At 42.0% G+C, this 19,539-nt stretch overlaps 1 protein-coding gene across 1 annotated transcript in view; it reads left to right on the forward strand.

The window, feature by feature from the left end:
* The window catches only part of LOC141982360 (DGAT1/2-independent enzyme synthesizing storage lipids-like), a 45,487-nt gene extending 25,948 nt beyond the window's left edge, over positions 1 to 19,539 (forward strand). The window contains exons 4-7 of the mRNA XM_074944370.1: positions 493 to 686; positions 5,165 to 5,225; positions 5,692 to 5,831; positions 19,013 to 19,539. Coding sequence (XP_074800471.1) covers positions 493 to 686; positions 5,165 to 5,225; positions 5,692 to 5,831; positions 19,013 to 19,117 — 500 coding nt within the window. The 3' untranslated portion in view covers positions 19,118 to 19,539. The remainder of the gene's footprint in view (positions 1 to 492; positions 687 to 5,164; positions 5,226 to 5,691; positions 5,832 to 19,012) is intronic.

The following is a 19,539-nucleotide window of genomic DNA, read 5'->3' on the forward strand; positions in this document are numbered from 1 at the left end:
CGAACTATGTGAGGGGTTTTAGCATCTGTATCAAATGTCCGGAGAGTCTGTTATTGCATGTGTTGAAAGGAACTGAGGTGGCTGTGGCTCACCATGCCCCTTTTATAGCCTGGCACCTAGACTGTTCAGGAACCAGGGAAAGGAAGGGTAGGAAGGGATAACGTGAGCTCTCCAATGGGCACTGCTAGTTATTAAGGCTGGAACTCTGCCACACTTGGAAAGTGCAAGTACATTTCCATTCTACTGTGGGTTGAAGCTGTAACCCCTAGTTATATCTGAGTATTTACACTGGATTTATTACTGATGACTATGACATCTCCAGTTTGATCAGATATGTAATATGTAAACACACTTAAAATTGCTGAAGGGGTGGGTGGGTGTGTGTGTGTTGGAGAGTTTTTGACTGGGTTTTATTTTGAATATGTGTAAGTAATAATTATGTAATGAGGTCTAATATACCATATTGGTCTCTACTGGTTATGTTTATTGCAGGAATACAACTGCTTTTTAACCTGTTACCTGCAGTGCATAGTGGAAGAAATGAAAGTGTTGAAATTCTGAAGAAAGGCAACTTATTGGGTGTCTCACCAGGTGGAGGTCGAGAAGCATTCTTTAGTGATGAAAACTACAACCTCCTGTGGGGTAATCGCAAAGGCTTTGCTCAAGTGGCTATAGATGCAAAAGTGGTGAGTGGTTTCTTGTGTGTGTATATAAATATGTTTAACCCACTGATCATTGTGTGTTACATGCCCATCTCTGTGCCCAAGCCACGAAGAATGTGAGTCTATTATAGCTGCTAGCTACAGAGACTAGCTCTTTAATTGAAGCTTTCAATACTCATGCTTTTCGCTCTGGAAGGAGGCCAGTGGCAGGCCAGGGGGTGAGGAGGCAGGTGCCGAGCCGGGGGTTGAGGAGGCAAGTGGTGGGTGCAGGAGTGCGGAGGGACGCAGCGAGCCAGCAGCAGGTGAGGAGGTTTCACAGTGGTCGGGGGCGGGGGGTGTCTGGCAGTGGTCGGGGGAGTGAGGAGGGATGCAGCGAGCCAGCAGCAGGTGAGGAGGTTTCACAGTGGTCGGGAAGGGTGTGTGTCTGGCGGTGGGTGGTAGTTGAGGAGGGATGTGGTGAGCGACAGGTGGGAGGGTGAGGAGGGACGGTGCAAGCGGCAGCAGGGGGGCCGGGCCTGGGGTCGAATAGCAGTGGGGACTGGGGTGGAATGGGGGTGGAGTGTAGGCGTGGGTGAAGGTGGAAGAGGCAGGATAGACAGGTAGCATTCCCCAGGAGAAGCTTCAGCCGCCACCAATGATTTTGCTGTGGTGCTAGGAATACCTTTACAAGACCCGAATAAGAGCTCTGTGTGGCTCAAAAGCTTGTCTCTCACCAACAGAAGTTGGTCCAATAAAAGATATTACCTATCACCCTCCTTGTCTCCCCAATGGAATAAAACAGTTTGTTAATCTTCCCTTAGGTCTGGTCTACACTACCGACTTACATTAGTATAACTGTGTTGCTCAGGGGTGTGGAAAAATCCATCCTAACTCCCAGTGTACACAGCGCTTTGTCAGCAGGAGGGCCTCTCCTGTAGACATAGCTACTGCCTCTTGGGCAGGTAGATTAACTACGCTGTCTCCCATTGGCATAGAGTGTCTTCATGAAAGTGCTACCGTGGTGCAGCTGGCTTTACCAATGCAGCATTTTAATTGTTGACTTGCCCTTAGATCCTTACCCACGTGTAGTTTGTGATAGGGGTCTTTAATTGGGTCCTTGAACTAAAGATAGCTTAACTATTTTTAAAAAGAAGTAGAGAAATATGAAAAAGAATCTGCAAAAGCTAGCACTAAACTGCAATTAATGATGTTATGGTTCAAGCTACATTCTAGAGAGAGATTATAATTTTACTCAAATAGTCTGTATTCATGCTCCAGAACAGCGTTTATGTATACAAACCATAAGAGCAAGTGTGTGCATTCTGTGTATAAAAATATGATGAATAAAGTTGGTATTGACAATATTATTGTATCAAAACATGCCCTTGTGTGGGCTGTTGTAGAAGCAGTACAGATCTCCAATTTTGAGAATACTTGGTTTTCTATCTCAAAAATTTAAAGGGTTAGTACTAACAAATTTTTTAGTGGAAGGGACTAAAAAATAATTTCTTAAAGGGCCCGTTTTTAATTATTTTCTCATTTTATAAATGATCAGATTGGGTTTTCTGAGTTTTCAAGTCAATCTTTAGTCACAGTTACATGCTGTAAATTTGGGAGTTCTTCCTACAACTCAAACAGGTTGAATCCTTGCTTTAAGTGGAAAACTGAGCAGATGTCCTAGTGTCTGTGTCTCCATAACATAGATTCTATCATGCCCCTACAGGACTGTTGTCCCTAAAATTACTGCCACATAAGTAGTGCAGTGTGGAAGGAGACTTCGAAAATATAATTTGGCATTATCTGAAAATACAGAATTATTGACAGAAAATTGTAAATGATACCAAAAACATTAATGGACCGAGAAAGGTAAGTTCTCCCTGCAGGAGGCAGTTTTAGGAATAAACAGTAACAACCTAAACGCAAAATCTCAAAACCTTTCTTAAAAATTTTGGCCCAGATCTTGGGCTGTATCTGATCTTTGCTCAGTGGATCTCAACATGGGAGGTATAAAGGTAGATTTGTCACCTTTGCACTCTCCTGATCCTGGGGCTACAGGGCCTCAGTGTTGGTGAAGTTTTGAGGATACTCTATTTTAAGTAGGCTGCCCTTGGCCTCAAGGGACCAAAATGGCAACCATGGATCTCCAGGGTGTAGACACCCCCTGGTCATGCTTCCTTTTCCCCAGCTACTTCCCCCAGCGCCCCCATGCTGGGGGTTGGAGAAGAAGGTGTAATGAGAGCTAACTGTTGCAAAAGAGGATTGGGCCTGTTCTTTCTAGCAGGCAAATATACTATAGTAAGAACGTGGAAGTTGTGAGTCTCCCCGCACCTTGTAGTGACTGGTTATGCACCAGTGGGCATGTGATGGAAATGGAGCATCGGACTTCTAACTTTAAATTTTTGAAAAGATTGTAGATTCCCTTCCCAAAAGAGCAAAGGGGACAGAGTGACTAAATTAGTCCAATTTCCAGTTTAAATAAATTCAATATTATATCAGTGGAGTAGAATGAAGAATTCTTCGGGTGCATAGTTGTACAATAGTAGGTTGTCACAAGGTGCCTCTTCAGCTACCCAGTGGGCAGTGCTGCCCAGCCCGTTTTCATGGTCTCTGTCAGAAACTCACTCATGCTCTTTCCCTTTCACCATGTGTACATTTATTGTTCAGTTCCCAAGCAAAACAGAACATGACACAGGTATACAGCAGGAGGAGACTAACACACAGCCTTCTCTTCTCCCCACGGTCACCCTCTGAGCTCTCAGGCTTCCTGTTCCTCCCAGTTACTGAGCCAGTTGTCTCATCAGCCCAACAGTTAGCACCCGGGTGTCATTAATCCTCCCACCAGAAACGGGTTATTTGCTTCCAGTTAAGTCAGCAGCCTTCTCTGTGCTGCAGAAACCTCCGTGGTCAGGGTGCTTCAGTAGCGTTTTGTCACATAGGTGTTACAGTATTCAGCAAATGGTATTCTGGCTTATATTTTTTACTGCAGCTTTGTTTGACTAATGAAGAGTAGAGCTGTTATGACAGAAGAAAGGCGAAGAGCAAGATTAATGCACAAATTCAATCTGTCTTGGAAATATGAAATGTGGTCCAGGGAACATCATCCTTCCCCTCTGTTTATTAGTCAAATTTCTATAAAGCTGTATAGATATGACTTGAAAGAGATACATTTTAAAGAAAAAAAAGCAGAAGAAAAGAAGGAGAAGTCATCTTAGCTGTCTCCACTATGGGCTGCTGCTTCAGCAGAAGAGGAGAGGAAATGGGAGCTGCCTTCTGGGACCAGAATTACCAGCAGGAGTGGAACTGCTGGCAGGAGAGGACCTGGAAGCTGATAAATAGGAGTCCAGCCATCAGTGGTAGAACAGAGCCAAGCAATATTTGCAGGAGAGAGGGCGACAAGATGTTCCACAGTGTGAGAAAAGAAGGTGACCTAATGCCAGAAAAGCCTAATCAGGATAAGCGAGAGATTTGGAACAGATGGCATGATGATGAGATTAAATGAAAAGTTCAGATAGTGTGACTTTAAAAAAAATTAAATAGTTTAAATATAACTAATTTCCTGATGTTACTTTTCCCTCTGAGCAGTTGTTGTAGGGATGTTGCACAAGAAATACACTCTCTGTTAAGATGTGGTCTACACTATAAAAAAATGTAAGAACCCTGCTCTAATTCATATCTCTGATAAACCTCTTGGCATGAGAACTAAAGGGGAAGCAAAATTCTGTGCCACGCCATGTACATGGTTGGCACTCGATCTATAATATCAATAATGAAGACACTGTCACAACATAAGGTTTAGGAAGAACCTCTACTGTGACGTGATGTGACCTATACTAGCTCAATATGTGCTTCAGAGAGACGATGATCTGTATCATATTTGAAGGAAAATAATTTTCTGAGAAATTACAGCTTCTTAAAGCTATTTAGTATTAAAGGCATAAGAAAGGAAACATTCAGTTATGCATGATCATCCTTTCTTGTCCTCTGCCCCAACATTTGCAGGCATTTCATAGTAAAAGTGGGATTCTTAAATTGCATAGTCTGTTTTCTATAGGACTTTTGCAAGATTTTGTTACCAAAATAATATGTGTGGATGATTTTTTTGACTAACTCACTAGTACTCTGACTTCTTAGGCACTGAAAAAAATTGCTGAACAAACTCATGAAACTGATAATTGTGATATCTGTGGAATTATTTTTTCTGCTTCTAAATGTGATCCTGTCAGTGTTGTTTTGGTGTTCATCGTGATAACAGCAACATGTGACAGAGGTTCTAAGAGATCTCAGAAAATTGAGCCTCACCTGGTACATAACTAGCTGTAGGCTTTCCTGACAAACATGCAGCTCCTTTGGAGTTTCTAGTCATGATAACTTGTCAGTCCCATTTTTATTTAATGGGATGGTAAAGTGGACTATAACCATGTAATATAGATGCAGAAGGTCCCTCTACAGAGATGATGAAATATTTAAAACAAAAACGGAGGCTGAACTTAAAGTCTTTCCACTTCTTTTTCCTCATTTCTTAGCCCATCATCCCTTTGTTCACACAGAATATTCGGGAAGGATATAGGATGCTTGGAAAAATAGGTAAGATTTACTTCATATGCATCTTTTCAAATTCTTGGAGTTTTTCTTTTATTTATATTTTCAAAATCAACTGTTTCTGGGAAATACTAGTCTTGCGAATTTCTTTCGAATCTGTTGTTCTCTTTTAACTCTAGTAACTGTTTCTTTGTCATGTAAACCAAAGTGCACATGGGTTATCTAATCTAAATATGCATTTATTGAACTAAGCATTAATTGTTCTGTACATGGTGAGCCATTTAACCTGATATTGAATATGCAAGAGGTAATGAAAGAGTAGATAATTATTTTCAAGATTATGTGTGCTGCATATTGTTTGACCTACTTCATGTAGCCTTTTATCAAACACCCATATCATTTAAAATTTGTTTGTTGCAATCCAGACACCATTGTGATTCAGGGACTCTGCTGACTTCTAAAGGTTCTCTCTCAAAATGTAAACCTCCCCTCCTCTTTTTCTAATTCACAGGGTTTTTTAGGTGGTTCTATGAACGTTCTCGATTGTTACTCATTCCTGGATATGGAGGGTTCCCAGTCAAACTTCGCACATATATTGGAGATCCCATTCCATATGATCCAAATATAACAGCTACGGAACTAGTTGAAAAGGTAAGTTGGATGTTCTTTTTGTAATTTCAGGGAGTCTACGGTCTTAATTTAAATGATGTTAGTTAGGTCTGAAGTATTTGACATTAAATTCCATGTCTATTGTTTCTTATGAAGTAAAACTTTCTTACAGTACATTGGCCATCTTACATAGTGTACTGTTATTCAATAACGTATCTCTGGCTGAAATATCTTTTTATCCTGATAACATTATCTTATTCTGTTAGATTCCTCCACAGATTTGTGCATTGTTCTAATCTCATCACCATCCTCCCTGGCCTTCTCCCTCAATACTTTACACCAGAGGTTTCTGAACTGTGTTCTGTGGAGCACTTGCTGTTGGTCGGTGAAGAGTTGGCTAATCACAAGGTCCTGGCTGTGCTTCTTGTTTCCAGATGGGAAACTGTCTTAAAAGAAGCTAAAATACATTGCATTACATTACATTATTTAAACTGATGTAAATTAATAACTTTTATAAATGCCCACACAAGGCTCTGGTGCCTAACACATACTTAATATTACAACAAAACCCCAGCAGCATTAAAACAATCTTTCAGAGAAGAACTCTCCCAGCCAGCCACCCACAGAAGAGCTTCTTTCCACACATTCCTAGTTCCAGATGGTATACTTCAGCCCCCTCCAAAAACCCATCTAACAGATGTCTGGCAGCTATTTAGAGCAAGTTCTAAAATCTTAGAGCTCTCACAGAGAGTGCCCTGCTATCCACTACTCTCTCCTTTCCAGTGAAGGGGATTCAGCTTGAGTGCCTCTGGTGACCACAGCTGTGGCATTATGGCACGGGAAGAGAGGCAATTTCTCAGGTAGGCAGGTCACAGGCTATTTAAGGCTTCCTAAGTCATAGCCAACACCTTAAATTCCACACAGAGACCATTACACAAATGCCAGAGCACTGATGTCATGTGTTCCCAGAATGATGCCTTACTCAACCAGAGTTCCACTGTTTTCTGCCCTAGTGTTCCTCTCTGAATGCTTTTAATGTGTAACTCTAAAGAAAGCACATTGCAACAGTCTACTCTTGGGTAATAAGGGTGCAAATGGCAGAGGTGCGTCTTTAAAGGATACAAGGTTCTAATCAGACAAAGAAGGTAAAAAGCTGACTGGGTTACTGCTGTCATATTATTGTCCAACAGCAGCTGAGTGTCTGCAATCACTCCTGAGTTGTGAACCCTGTGAAGATGCACTCCCTCAGTTAAAGAGATGGAAATACTTCTGTGAAGTTACTTTTGGATGTAAGCAATCAGCTGTGTTGCTAGTGGGATATTTTCTCCATCATCCCTGAAGGGGAAGTGGTCCATGAAAAAAATTCTCTGCTAAGGTGTGTCCTATCTTAGGGAAAAGATTGGGAACCTATGTCTTGAATCAAAAAAAAAAAAAGTCCTGGGTGGCACAAAGTAGGTTGAATTTAGGTATCTTGATTATAATACGTCTCATTTTATTTTGATCTGAGTGAAAATACTTCTTAGGTTCTGTCAGGGTTCCCTCCCCACTCTGAACTCTAGGGTACAGATGTGGAGACCTGCATGAAAGACCCCCTACGCTTATTCTTACCAGCTTAGGTTAAAAACTTTCCCAAGGCACAAACTTTGCCTTGTCTTTGAACAGTATGTTGCCATCACCAAGTGATTTAGACAAAGAACAGGGAAAGGACCACTTCGAGTTCCTATTTCCCCAAAATATCCCCCCAAGCCCTTACACCCCCTTTCCTGGGGAGACTTGAGAATAAACAAGATGAGCACAAACCAGCCTTGGATTTTTCAGACCCAAAAAACCAAATCAGATTCTTAAAAAACAGAACTTTTATTAGAAGAACAAAAAAAGATAAGAGAACAATTCTGTAAGATCAGAACGGAAGATAATCTTACAGGCAGTCAGATTCAAAACAGAGAATCCCTCTAGGCAAAACCTTAAGTTACAAAAAGACACAAAACCAGGAATACACATTTCCTCCAGCACAGCGAATTTCACAAGCCAAAACAAAGAAAACCTAATGCATTTTCTAGCTAGATTACTTGCTAACTTTACAGGAGTTGGAGGGCTTGCATCCTTGATCTGTTCCCGGCAAAGGTATCACACAGACAGACAAAAGCCTTTCCCCCCCCCTCCAGATTTGAAAGTATCTTGATCCCTCATTGGTCATTTTGGGTCAGATGCCAGCCAGGTTACCTGAGTTTCTTAACCCTTTACAGGTAAAAGGACTTTGCCTCTGGCAGGAGGGATTTTATAGCACTGTATACAGAAAGATGGTTACCCTTCCCTTTATATTTACGACAGGTTCCAATATCAGACCCCAGTCCAAACACACCTGTAGTCATCTGAGTTGTGCCGCTCCTGAACGACTGTGGGTCTGAACAACCCAGGAGAGACTCATCCAGTTAGGATGAAGTTCTTCCTCTGGGAGATCCAAAGGAGAGAAGAGAAAAGGATCTACTGCTGCAGACTGTGGAACACAGTGGGCAGTGGAGAGCTAACACAGGCTTCTTATCTCTAACCACCTGGTCTTACTCCCATTCGACTCCTCACCTCTGCTCTGCCACACACAGTGCTTCATCTCCAAATAGGAACAGCATGACTGTGTGGTCAGGGATAGGTAGACAAGCTCAGCAGATGGGTTTTAGTTTTGTGGTGATGTTAATATAAAAAACGCCTTGCAGTGCTTTGGGGCATGAGAAGGGGCATAATTAATATGTGATTTATTTCTTTATTTTTTGGTTGCAAGTGGTTAAACTTGGAGGTCAGATACAGTTCCCCCACTGCACTTTCTTGGCTAGTCACTCATTCAGGAAGTCGTTTAGGGCAAACATTAAGCATGACGTCCCCAGCAGTACTAAAGGGGTTTTTAATGGTCCATGGCTGCCAAGTCTCCTCTTTAACAGCTTAGAGAATGAGTGTAGAAGCCTGAAAAGAACAGTGCTCCTGTATTCTTCCCTCCCAGACTTTGCCTCTTCCAGCCCCCACCCCCGCCCAAATTATAATCCGTACAATAGGGAAGAAAAGACTTACCCTGTTGGGTTGTCTGGAATCTGGAAACTATGTGGCAACTGTATTAATGCAAGGAGGCAGTGTAGAATAGCTATATAGGCATTCCACAGCCATCAAGAAGGGATAAGCTTTCCTGTAGCCTACACCCCAAATCACAGATTACCTTGCAAAGGCTTTGTCTGCTTAGCTTCATCAGAGAGGCAGGTCCTCATCCACAAAGCATGGAGGCAGCAGAAGTGTTGTTTCAGGATGTCTTGCATCATAGCTCCTTGCCTTCAGGCAGCTTCTGTAATCTTTTTCTGTGGGGGCTAGAAGGACTGTACAATTATTGCCTCTTTCCTCCTAGTTTTTTTATTCCTTTTCTATTTTGTGGTATCTTTTTGATTCTATAGTGATAAGTGAAGCGTAAATGCTTATCTGGATAGAAGATGGTTGAGGAACTTCACAAAGCTGTTTCTAAAACCAAAAATGACTTCAAATGCAGGCAAGCCTGACTTCCTGAAGGAGCAAAATACCTTTTCTGCTCCCAGGAGCCATTCATTTGGATCTGGGAATACAGGAACAGTTAGATTCCCACACCAGCATAAACATGATTTCGACCACTTACAAATTCAGAGAAGCATTTGTTTTCCCTTAGATTCAGATCATCAGCGTCCTGTCTCCCCTTTCCCCTCACCACCACCACAGAGGGGAAGGGCATCCTGAGTGTACAATGGGAAAATCCAGAGATAAGGGAAGAACACACATTTTGCGCTTTTAAAAATTTTCAAAGAACAAATCATCTAATCATCACCTTGTTCTGTCCTGTAAAATAGATCCAGATGCCAAAGAGAAGGTCTGAAAAGGAAAGGTGACTTCTTTTCAAAGGAACAAGGGGAAAGGGTAGAAGCCTTACTCAGACAAAATGACAAATCAGCCCCTGGACTTTAGGAGGTTTCCATGTTCTCCTCCTATATTTGCTTGGTAAAGGGGGACTCCTGCAGAAAGCTGAAGCAGCAGGCTTTCAGTGGTCTCTTCTTTGACGACAATGGGATTGCAAAGGTGTATCTGAGGGCATAATTTGACCTGCAAAATCTTTCAATAATGAGGATGCCTGAGAAAGGGACAGAGCTTGACTCTAAATCCAGGAGTTTGCTGGAGTGGCTATTAGTGAAATTTCATGCCATTTGTGACATGGGATTACTATTTATCCCAGATTAAGTTGTCCTGTGAATTTAAATTGCTGATGAATAGCTGACAGTACTATTTGATAAACATCACTTTGAACACGTAAGATCCTGCAGGCTCCTAATATTTGTAATACTTTAAGATTGGGCAGTGGCAGAGGAATATCTTAAAGGTTCTCTGCAGAGCAAAGGCAACTATTTGTTTTGCCCTGTACTTATCCCTCCTGCCTTGGAGGGATTACCTCACCGTTTTTTTCTAAAGATGCTTTTCAGAGGCTGTTAAATTTGTTTTGCAATAGAAATGATAATTGTCTATAGTCTTCTCTTCCCTTTCTTTGGTATAGGAACTGACTAATGATCTCTCACAAGGCTGTATCCTAAACTGAAACTCTTCAGACACAATCCCTATTTATCTGAGAAAAAATCTAGCCTTTGTTTGATTTATGGGAGAGAGGAACAGAGGGAACAACAATTTGTGGGTAGTCTCGGGGACCGTTTGGAGGGAAAACAGAAATTTAGCTCAGGATATCACTTAAGGCTGCAATACTAATTTAATCTTCTAGTGATTTTATCAAAGTTCTCCTGTAAAGAATGGAAAAGTCTATTTCCAATGAAAAGTATATGGAAATAAAATCCCTGAGTCTGGTTTATTTACTTATCCTAGAGTAGCAATGTGTTAGGGCAATGCTCTGTTCCCATCCTGTGCTGCCCCAGAAACTCTCACACCCACTTTCTTTTAGAGTTCACTCTGCATTTTATTACAAACCATTCTCCCAATACCAGTGTAGTGCAACATCACCGTTTTTAATTCCTACAGTTTTTAGTCCCTCTTTACCAGGACATTAGGAAATGAGATATCCCTTTTTGGGAACTGTTTCAATCTGGCTCAGCTAGTCCAGTCGTCTCCTCTTGTAACACTTCCTTCCTGGTTTATCAGGTTAGCCATCTGAGGCCTAATTAGTTCCTTACCTCCCCAGCATTACTTTCTGTTTAGCTGCTTACTCAATCAGCCATCAATGGGAAACGAATTCAGGCTACAGTGATCAGAGTGCTGATCCACCTGTCAGGCCTCAGCACTCTGTCACAAGAAACTAATAGCAAAAAGGTCTCGCTTTGCAGGTCATCTTGAAATATGTAAACTCAGAGGCAGTTTCTCTTGATTTTCCATTTTAAAAAAATCAAGAAAATATATTAATACAACATGAAATTAAAGACAGAAAAATCAGGAAAAGGTGAATGTTTTCACAGTGACTTGGGGAGATCTTCCAAGAGATAAAAGGGAATTAGATGCCAGTTCCCATTGACTTGCATTGACTGCCCTTTGTGCATTTTGAAAGTCTGCCCTGATCCTGTACTACTATTATAGTCAAATCCTACTCTTCAGCCTCCTAAACATGAAACACCTCGCAGAGCCCTTCAAAATGTGTGAGAAGGAACCACATTCCAGTCACTTTTTCCCTTGCATGGACACATGCAAAATAGCGACAAGGTGGGTGAGGTAATATCTTTTATTGGACCAACCTCTGCTGGTGAAAGAGACAAACTTTTGAGCTACACACAGCTCTTATTCAGGTCTGAGAAAGGTACTCAGAGTGTCACTGCCTAATAAAAGGTGGAGCAGATTGTTAAGAATAAGAAGTTAACATATGTTGCAAGAGACCATTGAAGATGAAGTGGACAATTACCACATCTGCAGTCTTAGGACAAAGGAGAGTTAGTGGGTCATAGATTGTGGTAATGAGACATAAAACCAGCATCTCTATTGAGTCCACGATTTTTAGTGTCTAGCAAGGTTATGAATTTAAGCTCCATGTCTTGTCTTTTGATGATGTTATTCAGGTTTTCCTTTTATTACAAGGACAGAGAGGTCAGATATGGAGTTGATCATTTCAGGAAAAGTGTTCGTCCATGGGTGATAGGGTATTTTTGTCTTTTATTATTAGGACCAACACAGTTATAGCAACACTACATACAAGATATATAGTTAGACATCTGCAAATGATAAATGTTATGAGACAGATTCTCAATTGGCATGAATTGGCTGAGGTTCTGGCCTTACTGGAGCACAGTGGGGGTTAATGCCACTATCAGAAATGTTTTTCATTTCCTGACTCTCATCCATTTAAATAATTTAGAAAATTTTGGCCAATATATGTGCCTAATCTTAGGCTCACTAATCCATAGTTAGATGCCTAAATAAATAGTCTGATTTTTTTCCACAAGTCTGATTTTTTTCTTGAGCACCCAAGAGCTCCCACTGACCTCTTTAACTAAAACATTTTTTTGATGCTGAGGGGAAGCCGTTGTATCACTTTGGGTGGAATAAATGGGCCTAGAGAACAGGAGGTGTTAACATGATTGTTGTACAATATGAACCATTTTAAACAAGGTTTGGGGTCTTGAGTACAGAGACCTTAGGCTGCTTAGTTATTGTGGCAAACAACGAGAAAACTCCTGGCAAAGGCTGAAATATATTGACTGATATACACGAAAGGAAAAGAATCAAAACAAGGCGAAAAGCATTGGAATTAAGTGATTATGCAAAACAAACAATCCCTTTTTCAGAGATAGCAGATATGAGTTAGAGTCTCTTGCTGTGTCAAGCAGCCCATCTTGGTGGGGAAGAGTTAGTTTTGCTGTTCAATTTTCAGTCCTGCTTTTTGACAAAAACAGACACAGGAGAAGAGATGGAATAGTATAAGTAGGTGTAAATACAGCTTTTGTTGATGTGCTCAGGATACAAAGAGGCTAGTCAGGGATATCATCTGATTGGTCTGTTTGTTTCCAGGGGTTCTTTCAACCCAAAGCTCTTGGTAACTTTTACTCTGTGCAAGGTGGTGTCAGGAAGTAAATCAGGGGAGACACGGCTGTCCGACCGATAGATGGCTGGCACAAACAGGACAACACAAGAGTGCTTTCACTTAAAGCTAAACTTTACTTAGTCTCAAGCACTTACACACGTCCGCAACAGGTTAGTAAAACACCCCCAACCCTTGATAATTACCAAAGCTGAGTGTGGCTCTGGAGTGGCACAAAGGCAGCTCGTCTGCCAGTGGGGAACACAAGATGCATCCAGAGGGAGAGTCCAGTCCTGGAGAGTCCCTCTACCTCAAACTTTTCCCCCTTATTTATACATTAGTAATAGAATGACATGTCCCTTAAAGCAAACTTGTTAAGTGTAAGCAGAGTCAGGATGAGCTCCACCCTGACATCTGGTGGTGAGGTGTGGCAAGTTGTGGAAAAATAAGATCAGGGGCCAATCTTATTTGCATAGGCACACCCACCCTGCCTAGAAATAGGCCATAGCTGCCCAAATGGTCACTTTGGCTGCTATGGGATCCCCAGTGTCTCTGTTATTGGGGCAGGAAGAATAAATGGTTATTACCCTGATTATGGGAATCAAGGACAGTGGAGCTGTACTTGGCCTTTTGTTATGATGGAGGGACTCGCCATCAACTAAGTAGCACTCGCTAGGCAAGGGACATGGGTTCCAAAACTCTGTGAATGGAGAGAGGCTGGGGACAGGTATTAATACTTGGTGGCATGGGCCCCCTGGTGAGGGCCTTACATGCTAATTGCACTTCCTCCTCTCTCCACTATGGAATATCAGAGCTAATTTTGATTCCATTAGGAGTCTAGTTACAGGCTGCTGAGCTGAATTCACTTTGGGCTAATGGTGCACCAGCACTGAGGCTCCCCTACTACAAGCTGAAATCACAAAAGAGTGAAACTTACTAAGAGCTGAAATCACTGAGTGTTGTGTTAAGTAGTGGGGGAGCCTGAAGATATATGGTAGAGCAGTTTGCGGGATGCAGAGCAGCTGGTGGAGCAGAGCAGTTTGTTGGATGCCTAGAGCAGCTCATGGGGTGGCTGGCAGAGTGGAGCCCCATGGAGAGGTGGGGCCATCAGCTTTGGACCACGTAAGGTGCCCCTTAACCCTCCCCCCTGCAATCTCCACCCAGGTTGGGAGGTAAAACTCTGCAGATAAACTTTCGAACTCTGGGGTTGCCCTGACCAGGGACAGAGACTTTTGGGTCGTTGGACTTTTGGGACTTTGGGTGATTTTGGGTTGATGGACTCAAGAACCAAAGGGAAAGGACATGCCCCAATTTGCTTGGGGTGGGTTTTTTGCTCATGGGTTGTGTTATGAATCCTGTTGGTGGTGTTTCCCCAACATAATGACACATTGTTTCTCTCTGTTATTAAAAGGCTTTTTGCTACACTCAGACTATGTGCTTGCGAGAGAGGAAGTATTGCCTCTTGGAGGCGCCCAGCGGGGGTGGTATATATTTGTCCCAGGTCACTGGGTGGGGGCTCGAGCCAGTTTTGCATTGTGTTATTGGAATGGAACCCCTAGATACTGAACCCGGCCCTTGTTGCTGCCAACTCTGACAGGCAGAAGGGTTACATGAGTAAGCAGTTTCAATGGTCAAACGAGAGGTTCCTTCTGATGATCAATTAACCAGGTGTGGGTTTTTCCAGAGTTCGCAGCCTTGAGGCCCCAATAGACATTCTTGGGGCACATTCTGCTCTTCTAAAATGCATGTATCAGCAACTTCAACACAATTCTTATCAGGAAGGACGTGGGGTCAAGCTGCCCTCTCTGTGGCACCCAAAACCCCCCCTCCCCTCCTGCCTTGATTAAACTGAGACTGCTGAATGGCCAATTTACAGCCTGCTGACTTGGCTGCTTTTAGCAATAAGCCATAGTGGTTTCAGGCACTTTACTGGTTTGCCAAAGTCTCCTCATACAGGTTCAGGTCCCTTGCCTTTGCCAGTCGTTCTCTGACTGGCAGAGTTGGATGGACCATCTCACCTTGTTATGCTGGGACCGTGTGATGCTTTTGGTCTTCAGATTAGGCAGAAAGCTGAGAGAGGACAGGAGGTAGATGGTGAGGGACAGGAAGGGGGACACGAGAGAGGAGGACAGAGTTGGACCTCATGTATCAAGTTGGGGTCCTTGCTGGGGCAATGGTGATGGTTAGGCACAGGGCCGTCCTTAGGGTTTATGGGGCCCTATGCCCACCCACAGCCCTGGCTCGCAGCCCCGGGGGGAAGGTGGAGGGATGAGGCAGCAAAGGATACCAAGCTGCCCAGCCCGCCTCATGGCAGCAGACAGTCACAGTTCACAGCAGAGACCCCTGTATCCTCTCCGTCATGCAGAATGCACCATGCTGACACATTCAGCTCTGTGAATACGGCCCCTGTGCACTCAGTAAAAAGAAAAAAGAAAAGGAGTACTTGTGGCACCTTAGAGACTAACCAGTTTATTTGAGCATGAGCTTTCGTGAGCTACAGCTCACTTCATCGGATGCATAGCATATCGTGGAAACTGCAGAAGACATTATATACACACAGAGACCATGAAACAAAACTTCCTCCCACCCCACTGTCCTGCTGCTAACAGCTTATCTAAAGTGATCATCAAGGAAGGCCATTTCCAGCACAAATCCAGGTTTTCTCACCCTTCCCCCCCCCACACACAGACACACATACAAACTCACTCTCCTGCTTTGTATGTGTGTCTGTGTGTGTGGGGGGGGGAAGGGTGAGAAAACCTGGATTTGTGCTGGAAATGGCCTTCCTTGATGATCACTTTAGATAAGCTGTTAGCAGCAGGACAGTGGGGTGGGAGGAAGTTTTGTTTCATGGTCTCTGTGTGTATATAATGTCTTCTGCAGTTTCCACGATATGCTATGCATCCGATGAAGTGAGCTGTAGCTCACGAAAGCTCATGCTCAAATAAACTGGTTAGTCTCTAAGGTGCCACAAGTACTCCTTTTCTTTTTTCTTTTTACGAATACAGACTAACACGGCTGTTACTCTGAAACCTGTGCACTCAGTGTGTGGGAGCCGACCTGCTCTTATCTGCTGTCATGGGTGGTGGGCGAAGCTGCCGCTTGGTGAGGCTAGCTCCCCAGCCCTCCAGTGGCCCTGCCCATACTCCACCCCTGCTCTGCTCCAGGCCCTACCCCACTCTGCTCAGGCCCCGCCCTCTCCCCACTGTCTCTCTCCTCTTCTCTCCCCCTCCCTGATCACCCCCTTCCAGCCAAATCCCTGAACCCAAATGAAGCAAATGACATTTGAAAAAAACACTCTTCTCCAATTTCTTTGTAAAAAAGGTGGAGCATGTTTTCCACTGCATGCCAGAAGGTGAAGACTGGACATGCAGAAGGGACCTAATTAAAAGCACTAAATTTGGGAATAAAAAATGTCAGTCGTAGGTTTTTTGATATACACTGAAGTTTGTCAGAGATTTATTTGCAAAAACTGTGTAGTAAGGGCAAGTCAGCTGTTGTGCTGAATACAACTTTAAATATTATGGAATACATGATGCAGCTCTTCTCTGCTTTATATTTTCTTAATCAGTATTTCTAAGATGATTTTGTATTTTAAGTGTACTCTTAAGCCTTCATAAGGTAATAATTCCAGATTACTACATATTTAACTCACTAACACAAAGACATAATTTTAAATTAATCAGTCATAGAGGGTTAGTGTGTTCATAGCAATGTTCATTGCTTTTAGAAAAAGGGAACACTAATTTACTTTGTGTGATCTCCATAACAATAGACATGTTTATGAAATTTCACCAATTTTTAAAAAATATGTTTCTAAAGATGTTAGGCATAACACAGGATTTTATGACAGGTTTCAGAGTAACAGCCGTGTTAGTCTGTATTCGCAAAAAGAAAAGGAGTACTTGTGGCACCTTAGAGACTAACCAATTTATTTGAGCATAAGCTTTCGTGAGCTACAGCTCACTTCATCGGATGCATACTGTGGAAAATACAGACGATGTTTGTTTTTATACACACAAATCATGAAAAAATGGGTGTTTATCACTACAAAAGGTTTTCTCTCCCCCCATCCCACTCTCCTGCTGGTAATAAACACCCATTTTTTCATGATTTGTGTGTATGAAAACAAACATCGTCTGTATTTTCCACAGTATGCATCCGATGAAGTGAGCTGTAGCTCACGAAAGCTTATGCTCAAATAAATTGGTCAGTCTCTAAGGTGCCACAAGTACTCCTTTTCTTAAATGATTTTATATCTTACTTAGGTACTGATTTTGCTAGAGGGTTCTCTTAAAACTAGTTCCTCAAATAGTCAGAAGTAAAGAAAGGTAAACTTGTTTGTTCAGGTATCTCTCAGGAAAGCGGTGTTGTCCCTTGGGCTCTCTTCAACAGGGGTGTGAAGGGAGAAAGGGGTGGACAGAAAGGATAGGAAGACTTTGGAAGCAAGTTTTTTGTATTATAGTAATTAAAATTAAAATGTGTATTTTAGATAAGGGTGATTCTTTGAAGGATTTATTTAAAAAACTATGTCTGAAGATCCAAGCATTTAAGGCTAAAGATGAATACTCAGTGCATCTAAAAATCTATGGAAGGATTTTTTTAGAGATGTGATTTTATCATCTTTAGCAACACACGAATGAAATATTTTTAAAGCAAATTTTAAACTAAGGTCCTGTAGACTAACATGTTCTGAGTAAATATGACAGTAATGCACAACTGTTTTTGTCAGTAAATTCAGAAACTGACAGTATGTACCTGGGGGTTGGCAAATGCCTGTTAAATGGCTTCCTTAGCACTTGAATGGCTCTTTAACAGTTTCAGTGTTGTGCTAATTGGTCTGGCAGTCTGGAAGTCTTTGTTACTAGATCCCCTCCAGAGTAAGAGTCATCAGGCTGCAGCAGCTAGCTGTGGGAGCCTACAGGGAGGCTCAGAACAGAGATAGGAAGAGGCAGGTGGGTGGACTGTAAGACCCAGGGGTGCCCCAAATTTTCGGGTGCGCAGCCACATATGTCTAAGGACAGCCCTGGTTAGGCATCCCCACTGGTGTGCCAAGGTCCATGTGTCAGATGAAAATCCCCCAGCAGCAGCTGCAGTAGTGCTAATGGTTTTTCCTTTCTCTCACAAAGTCTCTAAAAGAATCCCAAAAGGGGGTGATGGGCAGAATAGCCCATCCTTTATTTTGTCCACCAGTTAGGACTAATTTCTGAAGAACCAATTTTGGTCCATTGAGTTCCAGTCCCATACTCCTCTTGTTTACCAGACATGATGTTAAGTACAGCCCTTGGGTGCTATCAGTACATCCTCTCTGTTTAATTCAATCTCCTTTTTCCTTTTCTTAAATAATGTTCTACAGCAAGGGAGTGTGACAATTTTGAACTTTTACCCACTTTCCACATGTTAAGCTCATAATCAGAGAAGGCCCTCTGGGCCCTAATCATTACAACAGAGCAAGGGAAAGGGTCGAGGCTGAATATTCATCAGATTTTAGTCTGAGCAAAATTATTCAGTAGATGAGATTTAACATGTCTGAAAAACCAGGGTTTGTAAACTGCTTAAGGAACTATCCTTTTACATCCTACACCTCTCTCTTTATTTGATGCATATGTTTATGAATGGTAAACATTTAAAATAGGGGTTGAAAAGGTAGTAGCTGTTTTTGAAGGAGAAAACTGCCTTCTACACCTTGCATCAGAGGTTTTACATCTGAATAGGATTTCCGCAGTGATAGCTTTGTTAAAAGATCTTTATAACAACTCCAGTTGAAAAACTGTGAAATTTAAATACGAAATTATATCGAGTCACACAGTTTAAGGGCTCAAACCTGCAAATACAGGTGAATAATTTCACTTACAGCTATAGTCCTATTGAAGCTAATAAAATTAATCTCCTGAGTTATGCATATGCCTAAGGGTTTGCAAGATGGAGTAGTAGTGAGCTAATATTTTCATGTCACTTTTGCATATGTAGATCTGGCTGTTTAGTATGCTTGGTTATCACAGGGGAAAATACACAGGTGTGTGGGAATGAGACTATCCCTCAGCATGGGCTTCATGGGATCTTGTGAAGAATTTAGCCTTCCTGCCTTCTCCTCTCCCAACATTTTCCACAGAGTTTTATGTATATCTTTAGCATCCTTGGGAAAACTAGAAGAGAATGATGATTGAAGTGGTGATTCTTGAAATATAAAAGGTTTCCCCCTCTTTCTTTCTCTTAACAGACAAAGATTGCCATTGAAACGCTAAGAGACAGACACCAAAAACTACCAGGAAGTATACTAAGAGCTCTGTTGGAACGATTTGATAAACATCAGAAAGAAGACTAGTGTATTTAAATATATATGTTGTTGTTAAGTGTTAAAACTGTTAGTGTAACTTGTGGGAAGAAAAATTGTAGTTTTCTTAAAAGGACAAGAGAATGCAAACTACATGCATCAAGCATTCAGTCATATCACTGCCTTAAAATCTCTCTCTCTCTCATCTGGTCTGACAACTTCAATCCAAATAATAAAAGAAAAGGAAATTAAGAGGATCATTATACTTAGAGAAATTGATTAGAGATTCTTAAACCACATGAGAGCAGACATTATTCTGACATAAAAGTTAGAGCTCATGTAACATTAGGAGCACATTGTGGGAAGTCAATTATACAGGGAATTGACATCAGAAAACTTTTGTGTTTGGTCTTTTTCCAATTGTTGATAGGAGAATACAGCCCATGTACAGACCAGATGAGAGAGAGAGAGAG

This window comes from Natator depressus, chromosome 2 (genome assembly GCF_965152275.1).
Source record: "Natator depressus isolate rNatDep1 chromosome 2, rNatDep2.hap1, whole genome shotgun sequence".
In the NCBI taxonomy this organism is placed as follows: Eukaryota; Metazoa; Chordata; order Testudines; family Cheloniidae; genus Natator; species Natator depressus.